Raw genomic sequence first — 26789 nt, forward strand, 5'->3', positions numbered from 1 at the left:
AATAGGGTGCCATTTGGGACACAGCCCTTGATTTTCTGTCATGGAAGCATTTCTCTACAGAGCATGCCCATCCAAAAAACAACTCCAACAATGTAGGATGAATTTCTCGTTTGAAAAGCTGAAATCAATCTTACGCCAATTTACATCAAATACTATTTACAATTTCAAAGAAGATACAAGGCAGAGAGAGAGAGAGAGGGAGAGAGGGAGAGCGAGAGGGAGGGAGGAAGAGCGAGAGAGGGAGGGAGGGAGAGCGAGAGAGGTAGGGAGAGCGAGAGAGGAGGGAGAGAGCGAGAGAGAGCGAAGGAGGGAGATTGGGTGAGGGAGAGCGAGAGAGGGAGGGAGATTGGGTGAGGGAGAACGAGAGAGAGGGAGGGAGATTGGGTGAGGGAGAGCGTGAATGACAGAGTTGTTGCAGATAGAGGTGCAGTTTCCTGGTCAGTGTCATGCCAGACCATCTGCCCTCCTGTCTTTAATCTCATTTCCTTCCTCTCTTTATCATCGTGACTTATCACTATACTGCATGGCCTGACATGGAGCCACATTTAATCCTGCTCCTCTACTTAGCTACAACCCTTTACTGATTCAGTCTATCTGTGAAGTGAAACACTAATCAAATGGAGCGATATTCTGTTTGGAGTCCAGGCTAACTCCATAGAGAGTGAGCAGCAGTTTATAGCAGATTCAACATATCGCCTTCATTTGGTGAACTTTGGATAAGAAATGGGACCCAACTAGACGACTTCTCTTTAGTTTAGCTAGGAGGGAGAGGAACGCTCATTTAGTTTCTCCTCTTGGCACACTTGGTGAATTGAAACAGGATGCTCATTAGGTTGGCGTTGTTAGTGTTGCGTACAGCACAGCAACATCAGATATACTGGCTGAGTCACAAATTCCCTATTCCCTACACAGTCCACTACCTTTCGGGCCCTGGTCAAACATAGTGCAGGGAATAGGGTGCCATTTGGGACGGAGATACTATCTTCATCTGGGGGAGCAGGAAAGCAAATGGGTGTGTAATGAGGTGAAAAGCCAATCTCCTAGTCTAGTGCAATGCACTGTAGTAGCATGGCCATGACATCACACTGTTTACATGGGCTCGGGGAATAACTCAACAAACATTTGTATGACTGGCTGACTTGTCTGAATATCACAATGTAGCTATGAAAACAACCACATAACTGATATGCCTGGAGTTGACTGTATTGAAATAAAAATGTGTATTTGAATGACATTTATTTCATTTGCATAGGGTAAGTATGAAGTTAAGATATCAGTTTATATAACAGTTGTTACTAAAACACTCAAAAGTATCAACTTTATTGCTAAAAAAAACTATCATTGATTATTGCTACATACAATACATTGATTATCTGACAGGCAAATTGGTCCAAACACATGGTTATTGGTTCCAGAGGTAAATAAACAGCGAATGTCTGAATATCTTCACAAGAAATGGAATGTTATCTCTCTCTGCTGAGCTCTGTCCAGATCTGGTAAGAAGTCTTTAGTGGTCTCCCCATCGATCCACTGAGTGTGATGAAACGGAGATGGAAGTAGTAGGCGTCTTGTAGGCATTCTTCTGTAATGTCTCAGTAATGACTAAAGCAGGTCAGCAGCACTAGAATATGTCATTCCCTGATGAGTCTGTGTCTCCTCCTCCTCCTCCTCCGGTGCTGAGCCCCAGACTGACAGAGCCCTCCTCCTCTTCTTCCTCTGGGCCGATGAAGGGCAGCCGGACGGCCACCACTCTGGAGCCCTGCTGAGCCCGCTCCCCTGGAACATAAACACACATTACTCACTACATCAGTCACCCGGTCTGCTGCCTGCCTGACCAGCACAGTACAGCCTGAGTCCCAGCTCCAACCACCAGCCCTGCCCAGCCTCAGCCCCAACCCAAACCCAGCCACCAGCCACCAGCCCTAGCTCCAGCCCTGCCCCAACCCAACCCCAGCCACCAGCCCTAGCTCCAGCCCTGCCCAGCCTCAGCCCCAACCCAACCCCAGCCACCAGCTCTACCACCAGCCCTAGCTCCAGCCCTGCCCTGCCCAGCCTCAGCCCCAACCCAACCCCAGCCACCAGCCCTAGCTCCAGCCCTGCCCCAGCCTCAGCCCCAACCCAACCCCAGCCACCAGCTCTACCACCAGCCCTAGCTCCAGCCCTGCCCTGCCCAGCCTCAGCCCCAACCCAACCCCAGCCACCAGCTCTACCACCAGCCCTAGTTCCAGCCCTGCCCTGCCTCAGCCTCAGCCCCAACCCAACCCCAGCCACCAGCTCTACCACCAGCCCTAGCTCCAGCCCTGCCCTGCCCAGCCTCAGCCCCAACCCAACCCCAGCCACCAGCTCTACCACCAGCCCTAGCTCCAGCCCTGCCCTGCCCAGCCTCAGCCCCAACCCAACCCCAGCCACCAGCTCTACCACCAGCCCTAGCTCCAGCCCTGCCCTGCCCAGCCTCAGCCCCAACCCAACCCCAGCCACCAGCCCATAGCTCCAGCCCTGCCTCAGCCTCAGCCCCAACCCAACCCCAGCCACCAGCTCTACCACCAGCCCTAGCTCCAGCCCTGCCCTGCCCAGCCTCAGCCCCAACCCAACCCCAGCCACCAGCCCTGCCCCAACCCAACCCCAGCCACCAGCCCTAGCTCCAGCCCTGCCTCAGCCTCAACCCAACACAACTCCAGCTACCAGCTCTACCACCAGCCCTAGCTCCAGCCCTTCCCAGCCTCAATCCAACACAACTCCAGCTACCAGCTCTACCACCAGCCCTAGCTCCAGCCCTGCCTCAGCCTCAACCCAACACAACTCCAGCTACCAGCTCTACCACCAGCCCTAGCTCCAGCCCTTCCCAGCCTCAATCCAACACAACTCCAGCTACCAGCTCTACCACCAGCCCTAGCTCCAGCCCTTCCCAGCCTCAACCCAACACAACTCCAGCTACCAGCTCTACCACCAGCCCTAGCTCCAGCCCTTCCCAGCCTCAATCCAACACAACTCCAGCTACCAGCTCTACCACCAGCCCTAGCTCCAGCCCTTCCCAGCCTCAACCCAACACAACTCCAGCTACCAGCTCTACCACCAGCCCTAGCTCCAGCCCTTCCCAGCCTCAATCCAACACAACTCCAGCTACCAGCTCTACCACCAGCCCTAGCTCCAGCCCTTCCCAGCCTCAACCCAACACAACTCCAGCTACCAGCTCTACCACCAGCCCTAGCTCCAGCCCTGCCCAGCCTCAATCCAACACAACCCCAGCCACCAGCTCTACCACCAGCCCTAGCTCCAGCCCTTCCCAGCCTCAATCCAACACAGCCCCAGCCACCAGCTCTACCACCAGCCCTAGCTCCAGCCTCAACCCAACCCAACAGCTCTACCACCAGCCCTAGCTCCAGCCCTGCCCAGCCTCAACCCAACCCAACAGCTCTACCACCAGCCCTAGCTCCAGCCCTGCCCAGCCTCAACCCAACCCAACAGCTCTACCACCAGCCCTAGCTCCAGCCCTTCCCAGCCTCAATCCAACACAACTCCAGCTACCAGCTCTACCACCAGCCCTAGCTCCAGCCCTGCCCAGCCTCAACCCAACCCAACAGCTCTACCACCAGCCCTAGCTCCAGCCCTTCCCAGCCTCAATCCAACACAACCCCAGCTACCAGCTCTACCACCAGCCCTAGCTCCAGCCCTTCCCAGCCTCAATCCAACACAACCCCAGCTACCAGCTCTACCACCAGCCCTAGCTCCAGCCCTGCCCAGCCTCAACCCAACCCAACAGCTCTACCACCAGCCCTAGCTCCAGCCCTTCCCAGCCTCAACCCAACACAACCCCAGCCACCAGCTCTACCACCAGCCCTAGCTCCAGCCCTTCCCAGCCTCAATCCAACACAACTCCAGCTACCAGCTCTACCACCAGCCCTAGCTCCAGCCCTGCCCAGCCTCAACCCAACCCAACAGCTCTACCACCAGCCCGAGCCTTGCCACTCCGCTAGCTGCTCCTTTATACATCTGTGAGTAGGACAGACAAGTGCTAAGCTGGCTGGTGGTGGGTCACTTAGCCTGATGAATGAGCCGTGTGTTGTGTAGGAGCCAGCAGTGTTTTGTAAGGTCAATGGTGTTTGTACACAGAGAGATGTTCAGGCCTTAAAGGGCGAAACACCACTAACGCAGAGCGGCAGCTGAGCCTGTGGCGGTGAAGCTACTGTAGGACCTATCTGCTAGGTGACTCACTCTGGAGCCAAGGCAGAGGTTCACTGCTTAGTTTCCTTAAAGGCTGCTCAAAAATATAATTTTTTTTTTTCCTTTTGTCTGTCTGCCACTAACCCGTTCAATGAGTGTCTGGGTTTGTGAAGAGTGAATTGTGTGGCTAAGTTGGTAGACCATGACACTTTTCCAACGTCAGGATCGAGGGTCAATTCCCACTGTGGACACCCATGAGAAAATGTATTTGAGGATGAAAAAGTCACTTTGGTTAAAAGCGTCTGTTAAATGGTATATACTATTATATTCTAAGGACCCCATGTTATTACGATATCTAAGGAAAATATTACAAACCAAGAGCTCTCTTACACGGCAACTCCACTTAGATCAAATACAGCCACATCACAGTTAGCCTGCGTCTGCTAAATACATACAGTACATGAGGAGGTTTGGCTTTGACATTCGAGTGCTTATAGTTGACATGACTCTATTGAAGGAGTAGTTCACTGTTTTACAGCTTGACGTTAGATGATTTCTCACCCTGAAAGTAGTCTATGGGGCTGGAGAAACTGTAATTCATGGTTCAGTTCTCTATATATAGCCATTACAAGCTTCAGCTGCCTTTAGCCACCACATGCTACAAATCGATGGAAGTAATGTGAGCATGTTGTTTTTTTTTATGGCCAAATCACCTCCTGTGTGTTCGTTTCATGTTCATTAATTCTGTGTTCCCGGTCCAAAATAACCACCCCCATTATAGCTGATTATAAATCCATAATAATACATATATTATCACCTAATGTTGTGTTAGATCTTTTTAGCAACTTAAGTTCCCGTGAACATTACAAGTTTTGAACTTCTATTTGCTATTTATGGCCTGTAGGCCTCATTGACCTGAGCTCATACATGTGAAAACTGAACCATATTACAAAATGTATGTCTGAACACATTACAGACCAACAGTAACACTAACAACACTAACAATAACAAAAACATTAAAATGTTCACAATCTGTCAATCAATGGTAGATACATTTTGTGTTGTTCTCATGCACATGTTGACAATACAGGCTGGTTGTTGCATGTGCCTGGCAAATATATGCACTGTGTTTATGGCACATAATGCTCGTTTTGACATCTCTTGGTGCACACAGATCGCCCCTCTTCCTTTTGTCTCTTCTGTCTCTGCCGGCCGTAGATCTAGCTTCTGGCCCCTGTATATCTCTCACCAATCCAGCAGAGGATGGTGTTGGAGGAAGGTGTTGGCGCCTTTGAGTGAGGGGTGCCACCGTGGCTTTCCCCCAACTCTTCTAGGAATAGACTCCTCTTGAAGAATTTCCCCTGCTTGCAGCCTGGAATCACCTCCATCCACACGACAAGCTCATTGTAGGCCGACACATCTAGGATGTTGAAGAACACCACCATGGGCCAACGTGCCGTCATCCTCTTATAAGAGTATGTGCCAGTAACCGGCAAAAGTGCAACAATCAGTAAATAAAATAATGAGTACATACAAGTGATACTTAGTAACATGAAAAATTGCATCAAAGCGTTGTTTTAATTTATCACATCCAAAACATATTTACATATTCAAATGACTAGAATTGACTTCATATTGTTCACAAACAACAACAGGACTCCGCATTTCACCAAACAACAACAGGTCTTATTTTTATGGTGCAGATAAATCAATCTGGTAATAGAAAAAAAAGTACATGAGACTTGAAAGATAAAGAGTAACAAACCTTATCAAGGTTGTCAGCTCCTCTCTGTTCCTGTTGTAATCCAGGACAGCGCTGGGCTTCCTGTCCTCCCTGGTACTCACAGCGGCATCCCTGTGCAGAGTTGTCATTAGGAGCACATTCTTCTTTTTCTTCAGGCAGTAGGACACAAGTGTGTGTGTATCGGTGAAGATCCATTCAGAGGAAAAATGATCCCTGTCCTTTGTAGTGAGTAAGGCAGGAGGCAACTCAGGCTTGTTCCTTCTGACCGTCCCCACCATGGTCATTTTCTTTGGAGCAGCTCCTGACCAAGAGCATATGAGGTGAAGAAATTGTCACATGTTATGTTGTGCCCCTGGAGACCTGCAGTCATTTCCAGGACCACTCGCTTCCCCTGGTTCCTTTCGGGAACACCGTCAGCAGGTTTGCCTGGTTCCTTTCGGGAACACAGTCAGCAGGTTTGCCTGGTTCCTTTCGGGAACACAGTCAGAAGGTTTGCCTGGTTCCTTTCGGGAACACCGTCAGCAGGTTTGCCTGGTTCCTTTCGGGAACACCCTCAGAAGGTTTGCCTGGTTCCTTTTGAGAACACCGTCAGGAGGTTTCCAGCAGGTCAGCAGGTGTAAACCTACATGTTTCAGGCATAACTTGTCTTGGAATCACATGCCTCCCATATCTTTACTCCATATTTACACAGTTTGCTTGGCATGTACTATTTGAATGGGCAGCATCCCCTAAATGTGACCAGATGCTCATCCACTGTGATGTCTGGACTTGGTTTATAGATGAGTGGCAGGCGCTCCACCCACTAGCGCGAAACCTCTCTGATCGCTGCCAGCTTGCCTTGTTGACGGCAGCCTGGTCTTGTATCATGGTTGTCGAAGCGAATCCCCCGAGACAACACCTGAAATGTCTGGAGTCCAATAGTGGCACAGGAAAATCCTGAAAAAATTGTTTCTGGATCTGTACAAACCGGACAAAATCAAGAGATCCACGTATGCGTGGACGTCTGTCCGGTCTACCTCTTTCCAGTTGTCTTGGTAAACGCATCTCCCCTCCAAGTTGGTCATGTGTATCACTATTGTTTTGATTGACTCAGTCAGGAACCGTTTGAAGCAGGATGTTATGTCATAAACCCGGGATATGGCGTATCTCATTGGCCCTGGGGTCAGCCTGATAACATTTTCAGCCAACCTCTCAGGTGGGGATGAAGTCCAGGATAAATTCTTTGACCGGAATGTTACAACAACCTCAGCAGGGGCCCTCTTCCTCATCGCTGGGTTGTTCCACATCGGTTGTCTCTTGGTCTGGATCATATTCTGTTATGTCTTCAACTTCTGACACTTCCTCCTCTAATGCATCTTCACTGTCAGTTTCCTGGCCTCTCTCCTCATCACCAGTGTCATGATCAAAGATATGACCAAGAGCCTCACATACAGTATATCGTTTGATCATTGTGCTGCCACAGAATGAATTGTGAGCAATGCCTCAAAAAAGCTTTATATACCAGAGCTGCGAGAAAAGTTCTACATATTGTTGAAACACTGTTGCGATTGTTTGTGAGAATGCCAACAGGTGTGGTTCCCATGCGAGAAAGATTCTATTGGGAAAAGGTTCCCATGGGGGTTGCCATGGAAGCCAAGAAGGGAAGTGAGATGTGTGTGTGCTCAAACACACATGCATGTGGGGTCTGGGAGAGGAAGTGTGTCCATCTGATGAATGGGCATGTGCCTGAACTCAATTTTAAACAATAATTGTAGTCTCACACATTCACTTCTAATGACCGGTCATTTCTGACCGGGAACACCACAGGTGTACAAAAGTTAAATAAAACACACCATATTTTATGAAAATGTGTGTTCAGATGCCCAGTGTGGACAAAGTCATGGAACCTTATGACAATCAGATTAAATTAACTACATTTTTCAGAGAGAAAATTTGTAAATTGGTCCAATTTGACCAGAACACAGCAGGAGGGTTAAGTAACATCAAACCAAATATGGAGTTGATTTCAGATGATTTGGACATCATTTTTGTAAACATGCTCACATCTCTTCCATAGATTTGTAGTGCACTATTTGCGAATAAGGTACCATTTGAGGCACTCTACACAGTGAGGTCCCAGTTCCCTGCGCTGACTGAGGCTGACAGGTTTGCTTATGCCAAGTCTCTGCCATATGGATGCACACAGATTGGTTGTGTTCTGCAACTCTGGGCTTGGAATTCACATGGGAGAGGCAGGCCACAGTGGCTCTCAGGGTTATCACTCAGTCAGATGGGGTATTTATAGTTCGAAAAGAGAAAGAGCATAACTAATATTGGCGGACTTAATTGAACCAACTGAAATATAGGTCTATAGGCAAATTCATTTCACATTACAGAATAGAACAGGAAATCATTACCAAATACCTTTCATATTTGAATGAGGTTCTTACTTTGCTAAAATTGAAACACCATCTGTCCCTAGAGTGGACCTTAAACGCATAGTGAGGTCAAGCATAACAATCAATATGGCAACAGTAGTATTCAGCCTGAACCATGAAGGCAGCTCTCAATGAAGCTACCTACGCTTTGTCCGACCTTGTAGGCCAGCCAGGGGGAAAACAGCAGCCTGTCAATATTAAAGACATCCCATTTAAACATGGTGGGTCTCGTGGGGTGAAAACTCTCCAAGGCCTAGATTCTCAAATTGACAGTGTATTTGGAAAAAATAAAAAAAAGATTTGGAAGGGCCCGAACACAAGGATGTCCGTTTATGCTGAGTAGATGGGCCAAAATTCAGGCAGGCATCATTTCCTCCATGAGGGATAGTGAGAGATAGAGAGAGGGGTAGAAAGAGAAAGATAGAGAGAGGGGGAGAAAGAAAGAGAGAGCCCCATGGCTAGCGAACACAACAGACGGCCTACACTACCTGGGGGGAGGTAAAAGACGAGTGGGAGTTGGAAAAGTATTGGAGGACAAAACTACTTTGAAGCCAAAAACACAAGTAAACAGCCCGTAGCTACAAAAGGCCCAAATAAGCTTGTTGGTGGAGGAAAAAGCCAATAAACAACATGTAATAAAATATATATGATACAATTATTCAAATCTTAAATGGGGACTCTTAAAGTTGGTGGAGAGAGTGAATTGAAAGGAAAAGAAAAGGGGTTTTGATATAATATTTTCCAGTATCATTGCCTCCTCAGAGAGACCGGCTGGGTCCCTCCCCTCCCCTGCAGCTGCTTGACTCTGGTCTGCCTCTCAAATGGAACCCTTTTCCCTATATAGTGCACTACTTTTGACCAGTAGATCACTAAATAGGAAACATGGTGCCATTTTGGACACAAGCTAGCTTTGGCCTTTCTGCTGCTGGGTTCTCCAGAGACCCACCGTGTTCTCATGGCTCCCAGAGCACTGCCAAGTGTTTGAAGTGTGAGGAGCAAAAAGGAATGATTTTACTTTCGATGTGGGCCTTCTTAACAAATATTCACAGCTGCATGAAAGATCGAAATTGTGCTGCCAAAACAATCAGACACATGGATACAGACAGACAGACAGAGGCAGGCAGGCAGACATGCAGGCAGGTAGGGCAGAAAGGCAACGCAGGCAGGCAGGGCAGAAAAGCAGCGCAGGCAGGCAGGCAGACATGCAGGCAGGCAGGGCAGAAAGGCAGCTCAGGCAGGCAGGGCAGAAAGGCAGCGCAGGCAGGCAGGCAGACATGCAGGCAGGCAGGGCAGAAAGGCAGCGCATGCAGGCAGGGCAGAAAGGCAGAGCAGGTAGGCAGGGCAGAAAGGCAGAGCAGGCAGGCAGGGCAGAAAGGCAGGCAGGGCAGAAAGGCAGCGCAGACAGGCAGGGCAGAAAGGCAGCGCAGACAGGCAGGGCAGAAAGGCAGAGCAGGTAGGCAGGGCAGAAAGGCAGCGCAGGCAGGCTGGGCAGAAAGGCGGAGCAGGCAAGCAGGCAGGGCAGAAAGGCGGCGCAGGCAGGCAGAAAGGCAGAGCAGGTAGGGCAGAAAGGCAGCGCAGGTAGGGAAGAAAGGCAGAGAAGGTAGGGCAGAAAGGCAGCGCAGGTAGGGAAGAAAGGCAGAGCAGGCAGGTAGGGCAGAAAGGCAGCGCAGATAGGGCAGAAAGGCAGGCAGGTAGGGCACAAAGGCAGCACGGGCAGGCAGGTAGGGCAGAAAGGCAGAGCAGGCAGGTAGGGCAGAAAGGCAGAGCAGGCAGGCATGACAGAAAGGCAGGTAGGGCAGAAAGGCAGAGCAGGCAGGGCAGAAAGGCAGGTAGGGCAGAAAGGCAGGCAGGGCAGAAAGGCAGGCAGGGCAGAAAGGCAGGCAGGGCAGAAAGGCAGGCAGGGCAGAAAGGCAGAGCAGGCAGGCAGGGCAGAAAGGCAGGCAGGGCAGAAAGGCAGGCAGAGCAGGCAGGCAGGTAGGGCAGAAAGGCAGGTAGGGCAGAAAGGCAGGCAGGGCAGAAAGGCAGAGCAGGCAGGCAGGGCAGAAAGGCAGGTAGGGCAGAAAGGCAGGCAGGGCAGAAAGGCAGAGCAGGCAGGCAGGGCAGAAAGGCAGAGCAGGCAGGCAGGGCAGAAAGGCAGGCAGGGCAGAAAGGCAGGCAGAGCAGGCAGGCAGGTAGGGCAGAAAGGCAGGTAGGGCAGAAAGGAAGGCAGGGCAGAAAGGCAGAGCAGGCAGGCAGGGCAGAAAGGCAGGTAGGGCAGAGCAGGCAGGCAGGTAGGGCAGAAAGGCAGGCAGGGCAGAAAGGCAGGTAGGGCAGAAAGGCAGGCAGAGCAGGCAGGTAGGGCAGAAAGGCAGAGCAGGCAGGTAGAGCAGAAAGGCAGAGCAGGCAGGTAGGGCAGAAAGGCAGAGCAGGCAGGTAGGGCAGAAAGGCAGAGCAGGCAGTTAGGGCAGAAAGGCAGAGCAGGAAGGGCAGAAAGGCAGAGCAGGCAGGTAGGGCAGAAAAGCAGAGCAGGCAGGTAGGGCAGAAAGGCAGAGCAGGCAGGCAGGGCAGAAAGGCAGAGCAGGTAGGGCAGAAAGGCAGAGCAGGCAGGTAGGGCAGAAAGGCAGAACAGGCAGGCAGAAAGGCAGAGCAGGCAGGCAGAAAGGCAGAGCAGGCAGGTAGGGCAGAAAGGCAGAACAGGCAGGCAGAAAGGCAGAGCAGGCAGGCAGAAAGGCAGAGCAGGCAGGTAGGGCAGAAAGGCAGAGCAGGCAGGCAGGGCAGAAAGGCAGAGCAGGAAGGGCAGAAAGGCAGAGCAGGCAGGTAGGGCAGAAAGGCAGAGCAGGCAGGTAGGGCAGAAAGGCAGAGCAGGCAGGCAGGGCAGAAAGGCAGAGCAGGTAGGGCAGAAAGGCAGAGCAGGCAGGTAGGGCAGAAAGGCAGAACAGGCAGGCAGAAAGGCAGAGCAGGCAGGCAGAAAGGCAGAGCAGGCAGGTAGAGCAGAAAGGCAGAGCAGGCAGGTAGGGCAGAAAGGCAGGTAGGGCAGAAAGGCAGAGCAGGCAGGTAGAAAGGCAGAGCAGGCAGGTAGGGCAGAAAGGCAGAGCAGGCAGGTAGGGCAGAAAGGCAGAGCAGGCAGGTAGGGCAGAAACACAGAGCAGGCAGGCAGGGCAGAAAGGCAGAGCAGGTAGGGCAGAAAGGCAGAGCAGGCAGGTAGGGCAGAAAGGCAGAGCAGGCAGGCAGAAAGGCAGAGCAGGCAGGCAGAAAGGCAGAGCAGGCAGGTAGGGCAGAAAGGCAGAGCAGGCAGGTAGGGCAGAAAGGCAGAGCAGGCAGGTAGGGCAGAAAGGCAGAGCAGGCAGGTAGGGCAGAAAGGCAGAGCAGGCAGGCAGGGCAGAAAGGCAGAGCAGGCACACGTTGCTATGCAAAGACGAGCTCCAGTGTTCTCAGCTCAAGAACACACGTGGGAATTTGGGTCTGGGTGAAATATTTGGATTGAGATTAAACAGCCCTAAATCTCCTATTTTCCAATTAAAAAGTGTTTGGAGAGCGGTGAAGGATTGATCAGATGTCACTACAAATATTACTCTCCAGTGTTCCAGTGTTGTTGATTCAACTCATCTTCCCAGAAATAAGATCTGTTTAAATGAGGTGTTCTTCTCTCATGCTTGAGAGCTGTGGTTGATCACATTTCAACTGAGAAAACTTTTTAATGGTTTGTTTGGATCATCAAATTGCTAGACAAAGACGGAATCCCCCCAAAATACAACTCTTCCCAACCATAGTGCACTAGCAGAGCCCTATGGCATTATGCTAAAATCTAGTGCACTATATAGGAACATATACAGTCAACATGGAGATAGCCTTCACATACCAGGCAGAAGAAAAATACGATGAAACACACCAGCCACAGCTAGTGTGTGTTGTGTATCTCTACACAGCTAGTGTGTGTGTGTGTATCTCTACACAGCTAGTGTGTGTGTGTGTATCTCTACACAGTTAGTGAGTGAGTGTGTGTGTGTGTGTGTGTGTATCTCTACACAGCTAGTGAGTGTGTGTGTATGTGTGTATCTCTACACAGCTAGTGTGTGTGCGTGCATCTACACAGCTAGTGAGTGTGTGTGTGTGTGTTTCTCTACACGGCTAGTGAGTGTGTGTGTGTGTGTATCTCTACACAGCTAATTGTAGTCTCACACATTCACTTCTAATGACCGGTCATTTCTGACCGGGAACACCACAGGTGTACAAAAGTTAAATAAAACACACCATATTTTATGAAAATGTGTGTTCAGATGCCCAGTGTGGACAAAGTCATGGAGTGTCATGGAGTGTGTGTGTGTGTGTGTGTGTGTGTGTGTGTATCTCTACACAGCTGGTGAGTGTGTGTGTGTGTGTTTCTCTACACGGCTAGTGAGTGTGTGTGTGTGTATCTCTACACAGCTAATTGTAGTCTCACACATTCACTTCTAATGACCGGTCATTTCTGACCGGGAACACCACAGGTGTACAAAAGTTAAATAAAACACACCATATTTTATGAAAATGTGTGTTCAGATGCCCAGTGTGGACAAAGTCATGTGTGTATCTCTACACAGCTAGTGAGTGTGTGATTGTATCTCTACACAGCTCATGAGTGTGTGTGTGTGTGTGTGTGTATCTCTACACAGCTAGTGAGTGTGTGATTGTATCTCTACACAGCTTGTGAGTGTGTGTGTGTGTGTGTATCTCCACACAGCTAGTGTGTGTGTGTGTGTGTGTGTATCTCTACACAGCTAGTGAGTGTGTGATTGTATCTCTACACAGCTTGTGAGTGTGTGTGTGTGTGTGTATCTCCACACAGCTAGTGAGTGTGTGTGAGTGTGTGTGTGTGTATATCTCTACACAGCTACTGAGTGTGTGTGTATCGCTAAACACAACTAGTGTGTGTGTGTGTATCTCTACACAGCTAGTGAGTGTCTGTGTGTGTGTGTGTGTATATCTCTACACAACTAGTGAGTGTGTGTGTGTGTATCTCTACACAACTAGTGAGTTTGTGTGTGTGTGTGTGTATCTCTACACAACTAGTGTGTGTGTGTGTGTGTGTGTGTGTGTGTGTATCTCTCCATTTCTACGGCATTTTTGGACACCGATCATGGCCGAATACATTGCACTCCACGAGGAGACTGCGTGGTAGGCTGACCAGCTGTTATGAGAGTGCAGCAAGGAGCCAAGGTAAGGTGCTAGCTAGCATTAAACGTATCTTATAAAAAACAATCAATCTTAACATAATCACTAGTTAACTACACATGGTTGATGATATAACTAGTTTATCTAGCTTGTCCTGCGTTGCATATCATCGATGTGGTGCCTGTTCATTTATCATTGAATCATAGCCCACTTCGCGAAAGGGATGATTTAACAAGCGCATTCGCAAAAAAAGCACTGTCGTTGCACCAATGTGTACCTAACCATAAACATCAATGCCTTTCTTAAAATCAATACACAGAAGTATATATTTTTAAACCTGCATATTTAGTTAAAAGAAATTCATGTTAGCAGGCAATATTAAACTAGGGAAATTGTGTCACTTCTCTTGCGTTCATTGCACGCAGAGTCAGGGTATATGCAACAGTTTGGGCCGCCTGGCTCGTTGCGAACTAATTTGCCCGAATTTTACATAATTATGACATAACATTTAAGGTTGTGCAATGTAACAGGAATATTTAGACTTATGGATGCCACCCGTTAGATAAAATACGTAACGGTTCCGTATTTCACTGAAAGAATAAATGTTTTATTTTCGAAATGATAGTTTCCGGATTTGACCATATAAGGCTCGTATTTCTGTGTGTTATTATGTTATAATTAAGTCTATGATTTGACATTTGATAGAGCAGTCTGACTGAGCGGTGTTAGGCAGCAGCAGGCTTGTAAGCATTCATTAAAACAGCAGCTCTTCGCTGTGCTTCAAGCATTGTGCTGTTTATGACTTCAAGCCTATCAACTCCCGAGATTAGGCTGGTGAAACCAATGTGAAATAACAAGGTAGTTAGCGGGGTGCACGCTGACAGCATTTCAAACGTCACTCGCTTTGAGACTTGGAGTAGTTCTTCCCCTTGCTCTGCAATGGCTGCGGATTTTGTGGAGCGATGGGTAACGATGATCGAGGGTGGCTGTTGTCGATGTGTTCTTGGTTCGAGCCCAGGTAGGGGCAAGGAGAGGGACGGAAGCTATACTGTTACACTGGCAATACTAAAGTGCCTATAAGAACATCCAATAGTCAAAGGTATATGAAATACAAATGGTATAGAGAAAAATAGCCCTTTTATTCCTATAATAACCTCAACGTAAAAGTTCTTACCTGAGAATATTGAAGACTCATGTTAAAAGGAGCCACCAGCTTTTATATGTTCTCATGCTCTGAGCAAGGAACTTAAACTTGAGCTTTTTTAAATGACACATATTGCACTTTTACTTTCTTCTACAACACTTTGTTTTTGCATTATTTAAACCAAATTGAACATGTTTCATTATTTATTTGAGGCTAAATTGATTTGATTGATGTATTATATTAAGTTAAAATAAAAGTGAGTGTATGTGTATCTCTACATAGCTAGCGAGTGTGTGTGTGTGCATCTCTACACAGTCAGTAAGTGTGTATCTCTACACAGTCAGCGAGTGTGTATCTCTACACAGCCAGCGAGTGTGTATGTGTGTATCTCTACACAGCTAGCGAGTGTGTATGTGTGTTTCTCTACATAGCTAGCAAGTGTGTATGTGTGTATCTCTACACAGCTAGCGAGTGTGTATGTGTGTATCTCTACACAGCTAGCGAGTGTGTATGTGTGTATCTCTACACAGCTAGCGAGTGTGTATGTGTGTATCTCTACACGGCTAGTGTGTGTATGTGTATCTCTACACAGCTAGTGTGTGTCTGTGTGTATCTCTACCCAGCTAGTGAGTGTATGTGTATCTCTACACAGCTAGTGTGTGTATGTGTATCTCTACACAGCTAGTGAGTGTATGTGTATCTCTACACAGCTAGTGTGTGTGTGTGTGTGTCTCTACACAGCTAGTGAGTGTATGTGTATCTCTACACAGCTAGTGAGTGTGTGTGTGTGTGTGTGTGTATCTCTACACAGCTAGTGAGTGTATGTGTATCTCTACACAGCTAGCAAGTGTGTGTGTGTATCTCTACACAGCTAGCGAGTGTGTATATCTCTACACAGTCAGCAAGTGTGTATCTCTACACAGCCAGCGAGTGTGTATGTGTGTATCTCTACACAGCTAGCGAGTGTGTATGTGTGTATCTCTACACAGCTAGCAAGTGTGCATCTCTACACAGCTAGCGAGTGTGTATGTGTGTATCTCTACACAGCTAGCGAGTGTGTATGTGTGTATCTCTACATAGCTAGTGAGTGTATGTGTATCTCTACACAGCTAGTGTGTGTATGTGTATCTCTACAGAGGTAGTGAGTGTATGTGTATCTCTACACAGCTAGTGAGTGTATGTGTATCTCTACACAGCTAGTGAGTGAATGTGTGCAGTAATAAAACATGCTAGTAGTGGATGTGTATCTCTACACAGCTTGTGAGTGTATGTGTATCTCTACACAGCTAGTGTGTGTATCTCTACACAGCTAGTGTGTGTATGTGTGCAGTAAGAAAACATGCTAGTAGTGGATGTTATGCTTCGGCTCTCTCTTGACCTTGAGCAAAACTACCAATAAATAAAAAATTCATGATTCAGATGGTGTATTTGTTCTACCCTGTCGTCTTAGAAACACACAGAGCATGATGTGGTGTCAAATAGCATGGTTCCATTAATGCCTATTGTTGGGGTGCTCTTGTGGTGCTTGTTCCAGCAGTGAAACTGACTAAAAGCACCATATTTTATTGATGCTGCTAGTAGCTGGTTCATCATGGTGTTATTCCAGAGTTGAGTTCCTCCAGGCAACCTCTGCTTTGTAACATGCTCCTTTTCCATATCCCCTCTAAACTATTAATGCAAGATAAGAGAGAGGACATCCTCTTTGTGAATGAGCCGAGACAAAGAAGTAGCTGCATGCAACCCAAATGGCACCCTGTTCCCTATATAGTGCACTACTATTGACCAGAGCCCTATGGAACCTGGTCAAAAACAGTGCACTATAAAGGAAATAGGGTGCCATTTGGGATGCACATGCTATCTTGGAAATGAGCATGCTATCTTGGAAATGAGCTATTTATCATCCTTCCTGTCAAAGGCTGCTTGTGTCTGCTCAGTGCTTCCTGTCGTACTAGCAGGCCTAGGAGCCTACTATCTGCTGATATGAAAAATGGCTCAAGGCAGGAAATGCCCCGTAGTGGATGAAAGAAAGAGATGCAGGAGAGAGAGATGAAGAAAAAGCAGTAAATACTCTCCACGTACGCTGCCATCTATGTACCCGCCTTACATCCATTTAGCAACTCAAGGGCATCTTTGAAGTCCATGTAATAAATATCGTAAATATTCTAATGAGTTCTGCTAACCTACATATCAAAGTTGTTAAACGGCCAGTCTCCCAAGTGAGGAAAGAGTGCAAGTCCCCTGACTCTCGACCAGAAATGTCAGCGGGATCCCGTGCATTTATAGACTTTCAGAAGGGTGACAGTGATACTATCAACATAGCAAATATGAATTCCTGTGATGGATTACTCCATTGATCAGGTGCTGGCTGTTGACACGCGGTTTAAAGCAGTCTTGCTTGGTTTCATGTTGCTGTCAACGTAACATTTGGCTGTCTCTTCCTTTTTCAACCACCAACCACAGGTGAACAGAAGCACAATCCCGTGACCTTTGCTCGTCTTCCTTCTTCAACACAACTAGAACAACAACCGTGGAATGGTCGAGCAGCTTTTCCTGAGCAACGGGTCAGGTGAGGCTTTTGACTGACCCATATCTGTCATCACAGCTTGAAAAACTTTGAGTTGATTCTATCAAATGACACCTTGAGAAAATGAATGCTTGATTCACAACAGGTGTGACAACATAAGCGGAATGGTGACCCGAGAGGATATGTGGACCAGGTGCAGTGAGGTCAAAAGGTCAACCCTTGGACCGCATCCCAAATGGCACCCTATTCCCTATAGAGTGCACTACCTTTGACGAGGGCCCATGGAGAGGAAACGCTCACACACATAGAGAGACCCTGGACAGGAAGGCTTTAGGAAGAGCACCAAAATAAATAACGTCTGAGTCCAAGTCTGGCTGAATGGACGGGCTGCAAGAAAGCTAGATAGCTAGATTGTGAACGACGCAAACACATCAGAGGAGAAAGGCGGTGTTCCTCTCTCAAAAGGACACCTGCAAACACTTAAAAGGTTGTTCTCCACCCTCCTCTCAGTGAACCAGAGCTGAGAGACTACGCTCTCACCAAACTCACAATCCCCTGCCTCCCCTTGACTGACTGAGCCTCCCAAGGTTGACTGACTAACTGCAGAGGGTGTGGGACACTGACGTAAGAGCCTACTGGCAGTCCATTCCTGGAGGTAGAGGACTTCTGGAAAGTTCTTTCTCCTTCTCGTTTGATGTTTCAGTTTAATAGTTCTTGGAACCGATGATGGACATTGTTAAATGAGAGCCCTCGATGATAAACTGAACAATAAAACAAATGAACCTCATGGATTCATGTTGGAACCGTTGGAATGTTTTTTTTTTGGTCTGAATATCTGAACTCAATAAATACATAGGGGAAGGAATGACAAAGAGTTTGTGCACGCACTTAAGTATTTACATTCGATTCAAATCCCAGTCCTCAAAGACATGGGTGTGAATCACACCAGTGAGAATGGGAAGGTTTCCACTATCTCAACATTTACAAAACCTGGATAAAAATGTATAGCCTAGTGAAAATAAATGTGTAACTCCATTCATTCTGTGTCAAGTCTGTTCTGAAAAGCTGGCATTTCTTAAATGTGGAGATCGATAGCCACAACCCGACAAAGGGTATAAGAAGTGCAAACAGTGGATATTTTCAGAGAGGAGGCTATCTTTCTTGTTTTCCCTGCCTGATATTTCAGCGTTGAGAAGAAAAAAAAAGAGGCTACATCTGACAACAGCTGGCTCTGCGGTGCGGCTGGAGGGAAAGTCAAAGCCATGGAAACCAGTGAACCCCTGACCTGGCTTACAGGCATGGCTGTCTTACGTAGAAAACACTCCTCTCCCTCTCATATCCACCGACAACACACACAACTTTACTCTCCACCGACAACAGCCTGGAGCCCAGCAGGAACAGTTACTGCTAGGCGACCACTGCTCTTCATAGGGACGTATATTTATCTGTATGGATGGAAATGGATCAAAACAAGCAGAGAGACAACTGGAGGAGAGTCCAGCCCGAAAGTCGGTCAGTAAAGGACTCCTAGACAGAGTAGAGGGAGTACTGTGTATACGAACCCATCATTCTGATGGTAATACCACCCCCACCCCAACTATCTCCCCAATTTAAAACTCTTCCGGAGTGGAAAACCCACCAATCTTTTTCACCTACAAAAGCCTCGAAAAGCTAAATGTGGCACAACGTAACAATGCAGTTGCGTTACATTTACATTTGAGTCACTTAGCAGACGCTCTTAATCAGAGCGATTTACAGGAGCAATTAGGGTTAAGAGCCTTGCTCGAGGGCACCCGGGCAGATGTCTCACATAGCCGGCTCAGGGAATCGAGCGCGACGCTCTGAACCGCTAGTCTACTTGCCGCTCCTAGGCCAGCTCTTGACACCAACAGACTGGGAACTCTGCGAATCCACCCATCTGATAGAAAGAGCAGGATGAAGGCTGTGCAGCAGTGCTGGGAATAGGATTTAAAGGTGTATACAGAAGAGAAAGACTAACCCAGTATCCACACTGGATGTGCTGTGGCAGACTTGTATTAATTTATTCATTCAACCTTTATTTATCGAGGCCCGTCTTATAGAGATCAGCTACAGTCTTACTTCATTATCCCTCATTATCCCTCCACACCTACATATCAAAACCACTGTATATTCACCATGGCAACACATCCTTCATTCGAAAATACACCTAACCTGACATCAAGAGAAGAGAAGCTTCATGCCAAAATAACGTGGCTCCTGGTGTGCTTCTGGAATATTCATTCATTACTTCATCTATCTGGATGTTAAAAGACTGTATGTCCCAAATGGCACCCTATTCCCTATATAGCGCACTACTTTTGAGCAACGCCCTTTGGCAGACACCTTAGGGTCAGTTCATCTGTCCTAAAGACAAAGTGGAGCTCATTCTCTTTTGGCCCCACTAGGTATCCATCATAGAGGTTTAGCTCAGAGGGGGTCAGGGGGGTTAGGAGTGGAGTTAGGGGGTAGGCTAGGTCACCCCTGGTGTCAAAAGGAGAACCCCATCAAACTTCCTTTCCCCTCAAGACAGATTAAGTCAATCAGAAGACTTCAATGGCTCTTTTAACCAATCCTTTTCTCTCCGCTTGTTTACACCACTGAACAGGGAAACTGTATGCGCTGTTGATTGAGTCATAGTGTTGTAAAGAGGGGCAGCCAACCCCCCAGCAAGCCTCGACCCAAGCCCTACCTTCACAACACAGAGAGCACAATGAGAGTAACGCTAATTGAAAGTCAGAGGTTGCAACCTTTGTCAGGGGGCACTGAGCCCCTCTCTCCCGAGCCCCCACACTGCGTGGGGTGCGGAGCCTGGTTTGCAGAGGGGGTCTCGTGGAAAGTCCCTGCGGCCACACAGAGCTCCTCTCCTGCAGTCAGTAAGCTGAAAGGAGAGGCAGCTGTGTGGGTAGAAAAGCCTAGCAGCGGGGGGAAAGGACAGGGGGATTTGCATTTGCCCCAAGAAGAAGGCTTTCATCCCCCCAGCTCTTTTCCTATGGAGGGTGGGTGGGGCGGGGCGGGGCGGGGAGTGGGGTGCAGACCAGGGTACAGGAGAGTGACAATCAATGGGCTTTTCATCTCAGGTACCTGCCTAGTGGAGGGACATAAAGGAAGGGTATCTGGCCCTAAACAGAGACTACATAGTGGCAGAATACCTGACCACCATGACTGACCCAAAATGTACAGACTCCGTGAGCATAGCCTTGCCATAGAGAGAGGCCGCCGGAGGCAGACCTGGCTCTCAAGAGAAGACAGGCTATGTGCACACTGCCCACAAAATGAGGTGGAAAATGGGCTGCACTTCCGAAACTCCTGCCAAATGTACAGTTAAAGTCGTAAGTTTACATACACCTTAGCCAAATACAATTAAACTCAGTTTTTCACAACTCCTGACATTTAATCCTACTAAAAATTCCCTGTCTTAGGTCAGTTAGGATCACCACTTTATTTTAAGAATGTGAAATGTCAGAATAATAGTGGAGGGAATGATGTATTTCAGCTTTTATTTCTGTCATCACATTTTCAGTGGGTCAGAAGTTTACATACACTCAATTAGTATCTGGTAGCATTGCCTTTAAATTATTTAACTTGGGTAAAACATTTTGGGTAGCCTTCCACAAGCTTCCCACAATAAGTTGGGTGAATTTTGGCCCATTCCTCCTGACAGAGCTGGTGAACTGAGTCAGGTTTGTAGGCCTCCTTGCTCGCACATGCCTTTTCAGTTCTGACTACACATTTTCTATAGGATTGAGGTCAGGGCTTTGTGATAGCCACTCCAATACCTTGACTTTGATGTCCTTAAGCCATTTTGCCACAACTTTGGAAGTATGCTTGGGGTCATTGTCCATTTGGAAGACTCATTTGCGACCAAGCTTTAACTTCCTGACTGATGTCTTGAGATGTGGCTTCAATATATCCACATCATTTTCCTGATTTCATGATGCCACCTATTTTGTGAAGTGCACCAGTCCCTCCTGCAGCAAAGCACCCCCCAAAACATGATGCTTCCACCCCCGTGCTTCACGGTTGGGATGGTGTTCTTCGACTTGCAAGCCTCCCCCTTTTCCTCCAAACATAACGATGGTCATTATGACCAAAAAGTTCTAATTTTTGTTTCATCAGACCAGAGGACATTTCTCCAAAAAGTACAATCTTTGTCCCCATGTGCAGTTGCAAACCGTAGTCTGGCTTTTTTAAGGTGGTTTTGGAGCAGTGGCTACTTCGTTGCTGAGCGGCCTTTCAGGTTATGTCGATATAGGACTTGTTTTACTGTGGATATAGATACTTTTGTACCTGTTTCCTCCAGCATCTTCACAAGGTCATTTGCTGTTGTTCTGGGATTGATTTGTGCTTTTCGCACCAAAGTACGCTCATCTCTAGGAGACAGAATGCGTCTCCTTCCTGAGTGGTATGACGGCTGCTTGGTCCCATGGTGTTTATACTTGCGTACTATTGTTTGTACAGATGACCGTGGTACCTTCGGGCATTTGGAAATTGCCCCCAAGGATGAACCAGACTTGTGGAGGTCTACAATTGTTTTCTGAGGTCTTGGCTGATTTCTTTTGATTTTCCCATGATGTCAAGCAAAGAGGCACTGAGTTTGAAGGTAGGCCTTAAAATACATCCACAGGTACACCTCCAATTGACTCAAACAATGCCAATTAGCCTATCAGAAGCTTCTAAAGCCATGACATCATTTTCTGGAATTTTCCAGGTTGTTTAAAGACACAGTCAACTTAGTGTATGTTAGCTTCTGATCCACTGGAATTGTGATACAGTGAATTATAAGTGAAATAATCTGTCTGTAAACAATTGTTTGAAAAAATGTATTGTGTCATGCACAAAGTAGATATCCTAACTGACTTGCCAAAACGGTTTGTTAACAAGAAATTTGTGGAGTGGTTGAAAAATGGGTTTTAATGACTCCAACCTAAGTATATGTAAACTTACGACTTCAACTGTATGACCACATTAAAGACACAACCTCTGTTAAAGGCTCTTCAACATCAGGAGGCCAAAGAAATTTGGCTTGGAAACTAAAACCCTCACAAACTTTTATAGATGCACAATTGAGAGCGTCCTGTCGGGCTGTATTACCGCCTGGTACGGCAACTGCACCGCCCGCACAGATCACAGACCCAAAATAATTTGAAAACAAATCAAACATTGATAAACTCCCATATATGTTAGGTGAAATACCGCAGTGTGCAATCACAGCAGCAAGACTTGCGGCCCGCTGCCATGAGAAAAGGGCAACCAGTGTAGCATAAACAACAGCACCTATATTTATCTGGTTTATTTATCTTCCCCTATTATTCTATCTTTTTGAGTGCAATATTTACTGTCAAATTCAAATCATTTTTGATGTTGTTTTGTGTCTAACATTTGTTTGTTATTTATATCACTTGCTTTGGCAATGTTTCCCATGCCAATAAAGTCCCTTTGAATTGAACTGAGAAAGAGAGAGAGAGTGAGAGTCTCCTGTGTAGTGGGCAATTGAGGAGGGAGGGAGGGAGGGAGGCAGGGAGGCAGGGAGGGAGGGAGGGAGGGAGGCAGGGAGGGAGGGAGGGAGGGAGGGAGGGAGGGAGGGAGGGAGGGAGGGAGGGAGGGAGGGAGGGAGGGAGGGAGGGGAAGGGTTAGCTACAGGGAGAACAGACATGGATAATCCTTCTTCATTTAGAGCCCCTGCAGGCTGTTCCAAACCAACGCTACTGTACATCCATCTTTCTCTGACGCACACACTCCTTAGAACGCAGCTACATACCAACAAACCAGCCATACGAATCAATCAAAACGAGACATACAAATGTGGTGACCTGTGCTATTTTGAGAAAGACATTTATGAAAAACCCACAAGAATAAAAAACGGATTTACAGACTCGTTGTGACAAATGGGTTGCTATGGCAACCTGTTTTACACACTAGTAGGCCTGCTACACTTGAGGCACAGCAACAACAAAAATGTTGGGCTAATATTAAGAAGCCATGGTTTTTATTTTTAAAAACGTAGGATACACCATGTTACAAGACATAAAAAAACAGACAAGTCGTCAGTCACAATTCCCCACAGCCTAAGAGGAGGTCAGGCATTGCTATAAGGTCCAACACCAGGTCTCAAGACAAGCCCCTCAAACCCCCCTCCTAAGTCCCACCAAAGACCCCTGCAATATTGCCAATTATTTAGAGACTTTTTTAGGTGGGTTGGCCTGTCCCACGAGACACGGCAAGGTTCTTCAGAAAGCACAACTTGGGAAAGAAAGCGGGCACACTTCACAGAACATGGGAAAACCCAGTTAAAGGTACAATAATATTGAGACCATTGTTAGAGCAAGCTACATGGAAATGAGTTTGAAGTCATTATATTTTAAACAATTGGTAACAGGAATGATCCATCTTTGAGAATTTGACTAATTGAATCAACGAGTGGTATTAATTATTACGATTATTTTTTTTGGGGGGGGGGGGGGGATACATCAGTTGATTTAAATTTGTTTTTGTACAAACATGTTCTTGAAACATTTAATGTTTATTTTTACTATTTACACCAGGCAGCTACATTCTGTTAACAAAATAATAATGTGTTACTGAGTCTATTTACAAAACAGTTGTGGTGAGAAGTAGAGATCTCACCCACACAAAGATCTTATCAGCAGATCACACAGTATCTCCAGCTTCTTAAACCGGACAATATTCCTATGAAACCAAACAGAAATCTCACCCGCTTTGAGAAACAACTTCTTTGTAGTAAATTCTGTGGCAAATTTCTAAATTCACTATGGCTTAAACCCTAAAGGAAAAAAGTCCTGTTAACGTTCAATTGTTACAACCAAACACCTAGTTTGATTTAGTGACCGCATTGTAAATTGTTCATGTTGTTATGTGCAGAGGTACATGCCCAAACATATAACAACATGAATACACACACACATATTATGTACAGTCATCTTTATGAATACGTTCACAAAGAACAGATGAGTCCTTCACAGCTTGGTGATTTCCCAGTATTTGGATTTGGCACTACACTAGACTAGGGGCCCTCTGAGACACCTACCTGCCATCCTCTCCCTTCATCAGAGGGGGCCAGATGTGACAGGGTTTAGTAATGAAACCGGATCCAGGTTGCATTCCAAATGGCACCCTATTCCCTTTATAGTGCACTCAAATGGCACCCTATTCCCTTTATAGTGCACTCAAATGGCACCCTATTCCCTTTATAGTGCACTATGTTTCAACTATAAAGGGAATAGGGTGCAGTTTGAGACACATTAAGGGTAGTTGCATTCCAAATGGCACCCTATTCCCTTTATAGTGCACTATGTTTCAACTATAAAGGGAATAGGGTGCAGTTTGAGACACATTAAGGGTTTAGTGGTGAAACTGAAAGCTGATCCAGAGTCAATATGACAGCCTGCTTTGGCCCTGATAGATGGAGGGTGACCTGGGAGGGACAGTGTTCTCCAGGTAGGTAATACAACGTACTACAGTACCCAGGCTGTTAGGGCTCCATACGTCTGTCTGTCTGTCCACCTGGGCTCAGATCACAGCATATGGTGGCATTCCAAACCGACTACGTTGTAGTGGCACAGCGAGCAGAAACCAATGGTTGTGTGCCACGTCGTCGACTGAGCAGTTGGACATCAGATGGCTGAATCATATGATGGTTGGTTAGCTGTTAAACCTCTAGCCATGCACTGTGAAATGTGGCAGGTGTCTTACCCCGCAATGTAGTCAGCCTGGAACACGGGCCATATCTGGAGAAGAGGGTCATCCAGGGCCTGTGGGCAGGGCGCCCAGTGCCCCCTCCCCCCCCAAACAACCATCTGGGATCAGAACACGGGAACAGGGGAGCAGGACATCTGTCTACTCTGTACACATCCACTTTAATGATCTTGGATGGGAAATGAACCAACGCAGCAGTTTGGATCTCTCGGTGCGTCTCAAACGGCTCCCTATCCTCTATATAGTGCATAGGGCTCTGGTCAAAAGCAGTACATTTATAAAGGGAATAGGGCACCCTCTGTCTGATTCATAATTTGAACATTTTACTTATTTAGGACTGGTGCTGTAAAGGCGGTATAACTAATACCAGGATCCTTTTAGCGATTGCCCAGTTAGGGACAGATTCATAAACTGAATTGCAGTGAATTTCCATTCATTGGTTTTGCAGCCAAGCTAGTTTAGAGACGAAGCAATAGAACAGTGAAACAGCGTTTTAATAAGGAGTGCGTGTGGTGTGGGGGAACACAGTCAGTCTTTTGTGGCTCATTATTGGTCTATAATCCAATCCACACTGATGGTCACCTAACCTCTGAGCTTTGAATTGTGTTCCAACATGGCTTCAGTCAGGCAATGGGGCTGGACTGGGCAGTGTGTGTGTGCGGGACTCTGTCCGGGTGTCCGTGTGAGTGAGTTGGCCCAGTGATTGGTGATTGGGCAGTGGCTCAGCTCAGAGTATGGCTCTGTTAGGTTTATTAGGCAGTGCTTGCTGTAGCTTTACAGACAAAGGTGATAGATTCAAGATGCTGCCTGAGTTATGGAGGTGGTAGTGGGGGGGGGGGGCTTTGATATGAGATAGGGAGAAAGGGAGGGAGCTGCCTGGAGGGAGAAGAAGAGAGAGGGGGATTGGCTTGGAGCTAAAGCAGAGCTTAATGTAAACCAGATGAGGAGGGGAGTCTCTAAAACAAAAGACAACCCAGAGTTCAGCCAGCACCCCCACTGCACCATTACCTACTAATCTTCACATTACACAGGCTGACTTCCAGCAAAGTAAGGCTAAGGAGCGTTGATTACTTTCAGGATAAACCAGGGTATGTATCTTATTTCGAGGGAAAATCATGTTGTTTTCTAACTAATCCAGTTAGCTAAGAGGCCCTCTGCAGCTTCGCTAACACGTCATACTGCTACTGGTGTAGCTAACTTCCTAACTATTTAAACAGTCTGCACACCAAACGGCACCCTATTCCCTTTATAGCGCACCCTACCCTGGTCAAAAGTAGTACACTATATACAGAACAGGGTGCCATTTGGGACGCAACCCTAGACTCCCATGAGAGAGACATGCCATATTGCCTCATGGTAATTTTGATGACCCATCACATCTGCCTCTGCCTGGACTCTCTTTCGGCCAACATCAAACAGAGAGAGGGGGCAACCCTGTCAGACATGGCTGAACTGAAAGAAGAGCTCTTCTTAAACCTGGCTGCTCCTCCACCTGCCTGTGAAAGCAGAGCCCCTGTCCTTCTGGCGCGTGGCTTAGCACCCAGGGGCCTAGAGGGGCCCGGCCCGTCTGGGGGCCCCGCTGATCAAAGCCCCACGGCCAGGGGAGTCGGGGAAGCATCCCATCTCCGGCGCCCAGATGAAGGGCCGGGGGTGAAGAGGTGAGGCCTGTCAGTGGCGTGATACGGCCGGGACCGACTCAACAACAGGGACTTGGGTTTCACTGACGTCTCCATCTGTGCGAGGAACATTATCTATAACCCCCCCCCCCCCATAGCATGCTGCGGAGGATGAGAACGCCGCAGAGATACGGTTCAGGCATCACAGCAGAAGCATGGCCAATCTTCAAAAACCTAATGGAAATACCACATTTCCGAGGTCATCCACCGGCAATATAGTTGGTCATTTCACAACGTCAAAAGTTTTTTAATGATTTCT

The 26789-nt window shown here is 47.4% G+C and overlaps 1 protein-coding gene across 3 annotated transcripts in view; it reads right to left on the bottom strand.

Moving 5' to 3' along the window:
* Positions 1-1205: 1205 nt before the first annotated feature.
* kiaa0586 (KIAA0586 ortholog) overlaps positions 1206-26789 on the bottom strand; it is a 122611-nt gene continuing 97027 nt past the window's right edge. For all 3 annotated transcript variants that reach the window (XM_064927815.1, XM_064927816.1, XM_064927814.1), the window contains one exon: positions 1206-1776. In XM_064927815.1, the coding sequence (XP_064783887.1) occupies positions 1622-1776 (155 nt within the window). In that variant the 3' untranslated portion in view covers positions 1206-1621. The remainder of the gene's footprint in view (positions 1777-26789) is intronic.

The sequence above is a fragment of the Oncorhynchus masou genome, chromosome 21 (genome assembly GCF_036934945.1).
Source record: "Oncorhynchus masou masou isolate Uvic2021 chromosome 21, UVic_Omas_1.1, whole genome shotgun sequence".
In the NCBI taxonomy this organism is placed as follows: domain Eukaryota; kingdom Metazoa; phylum Chordata; class Actinopteri; order Salmoniformes; family Salmonidae; genus Oncorhynchus; species Oncorhynchus masou.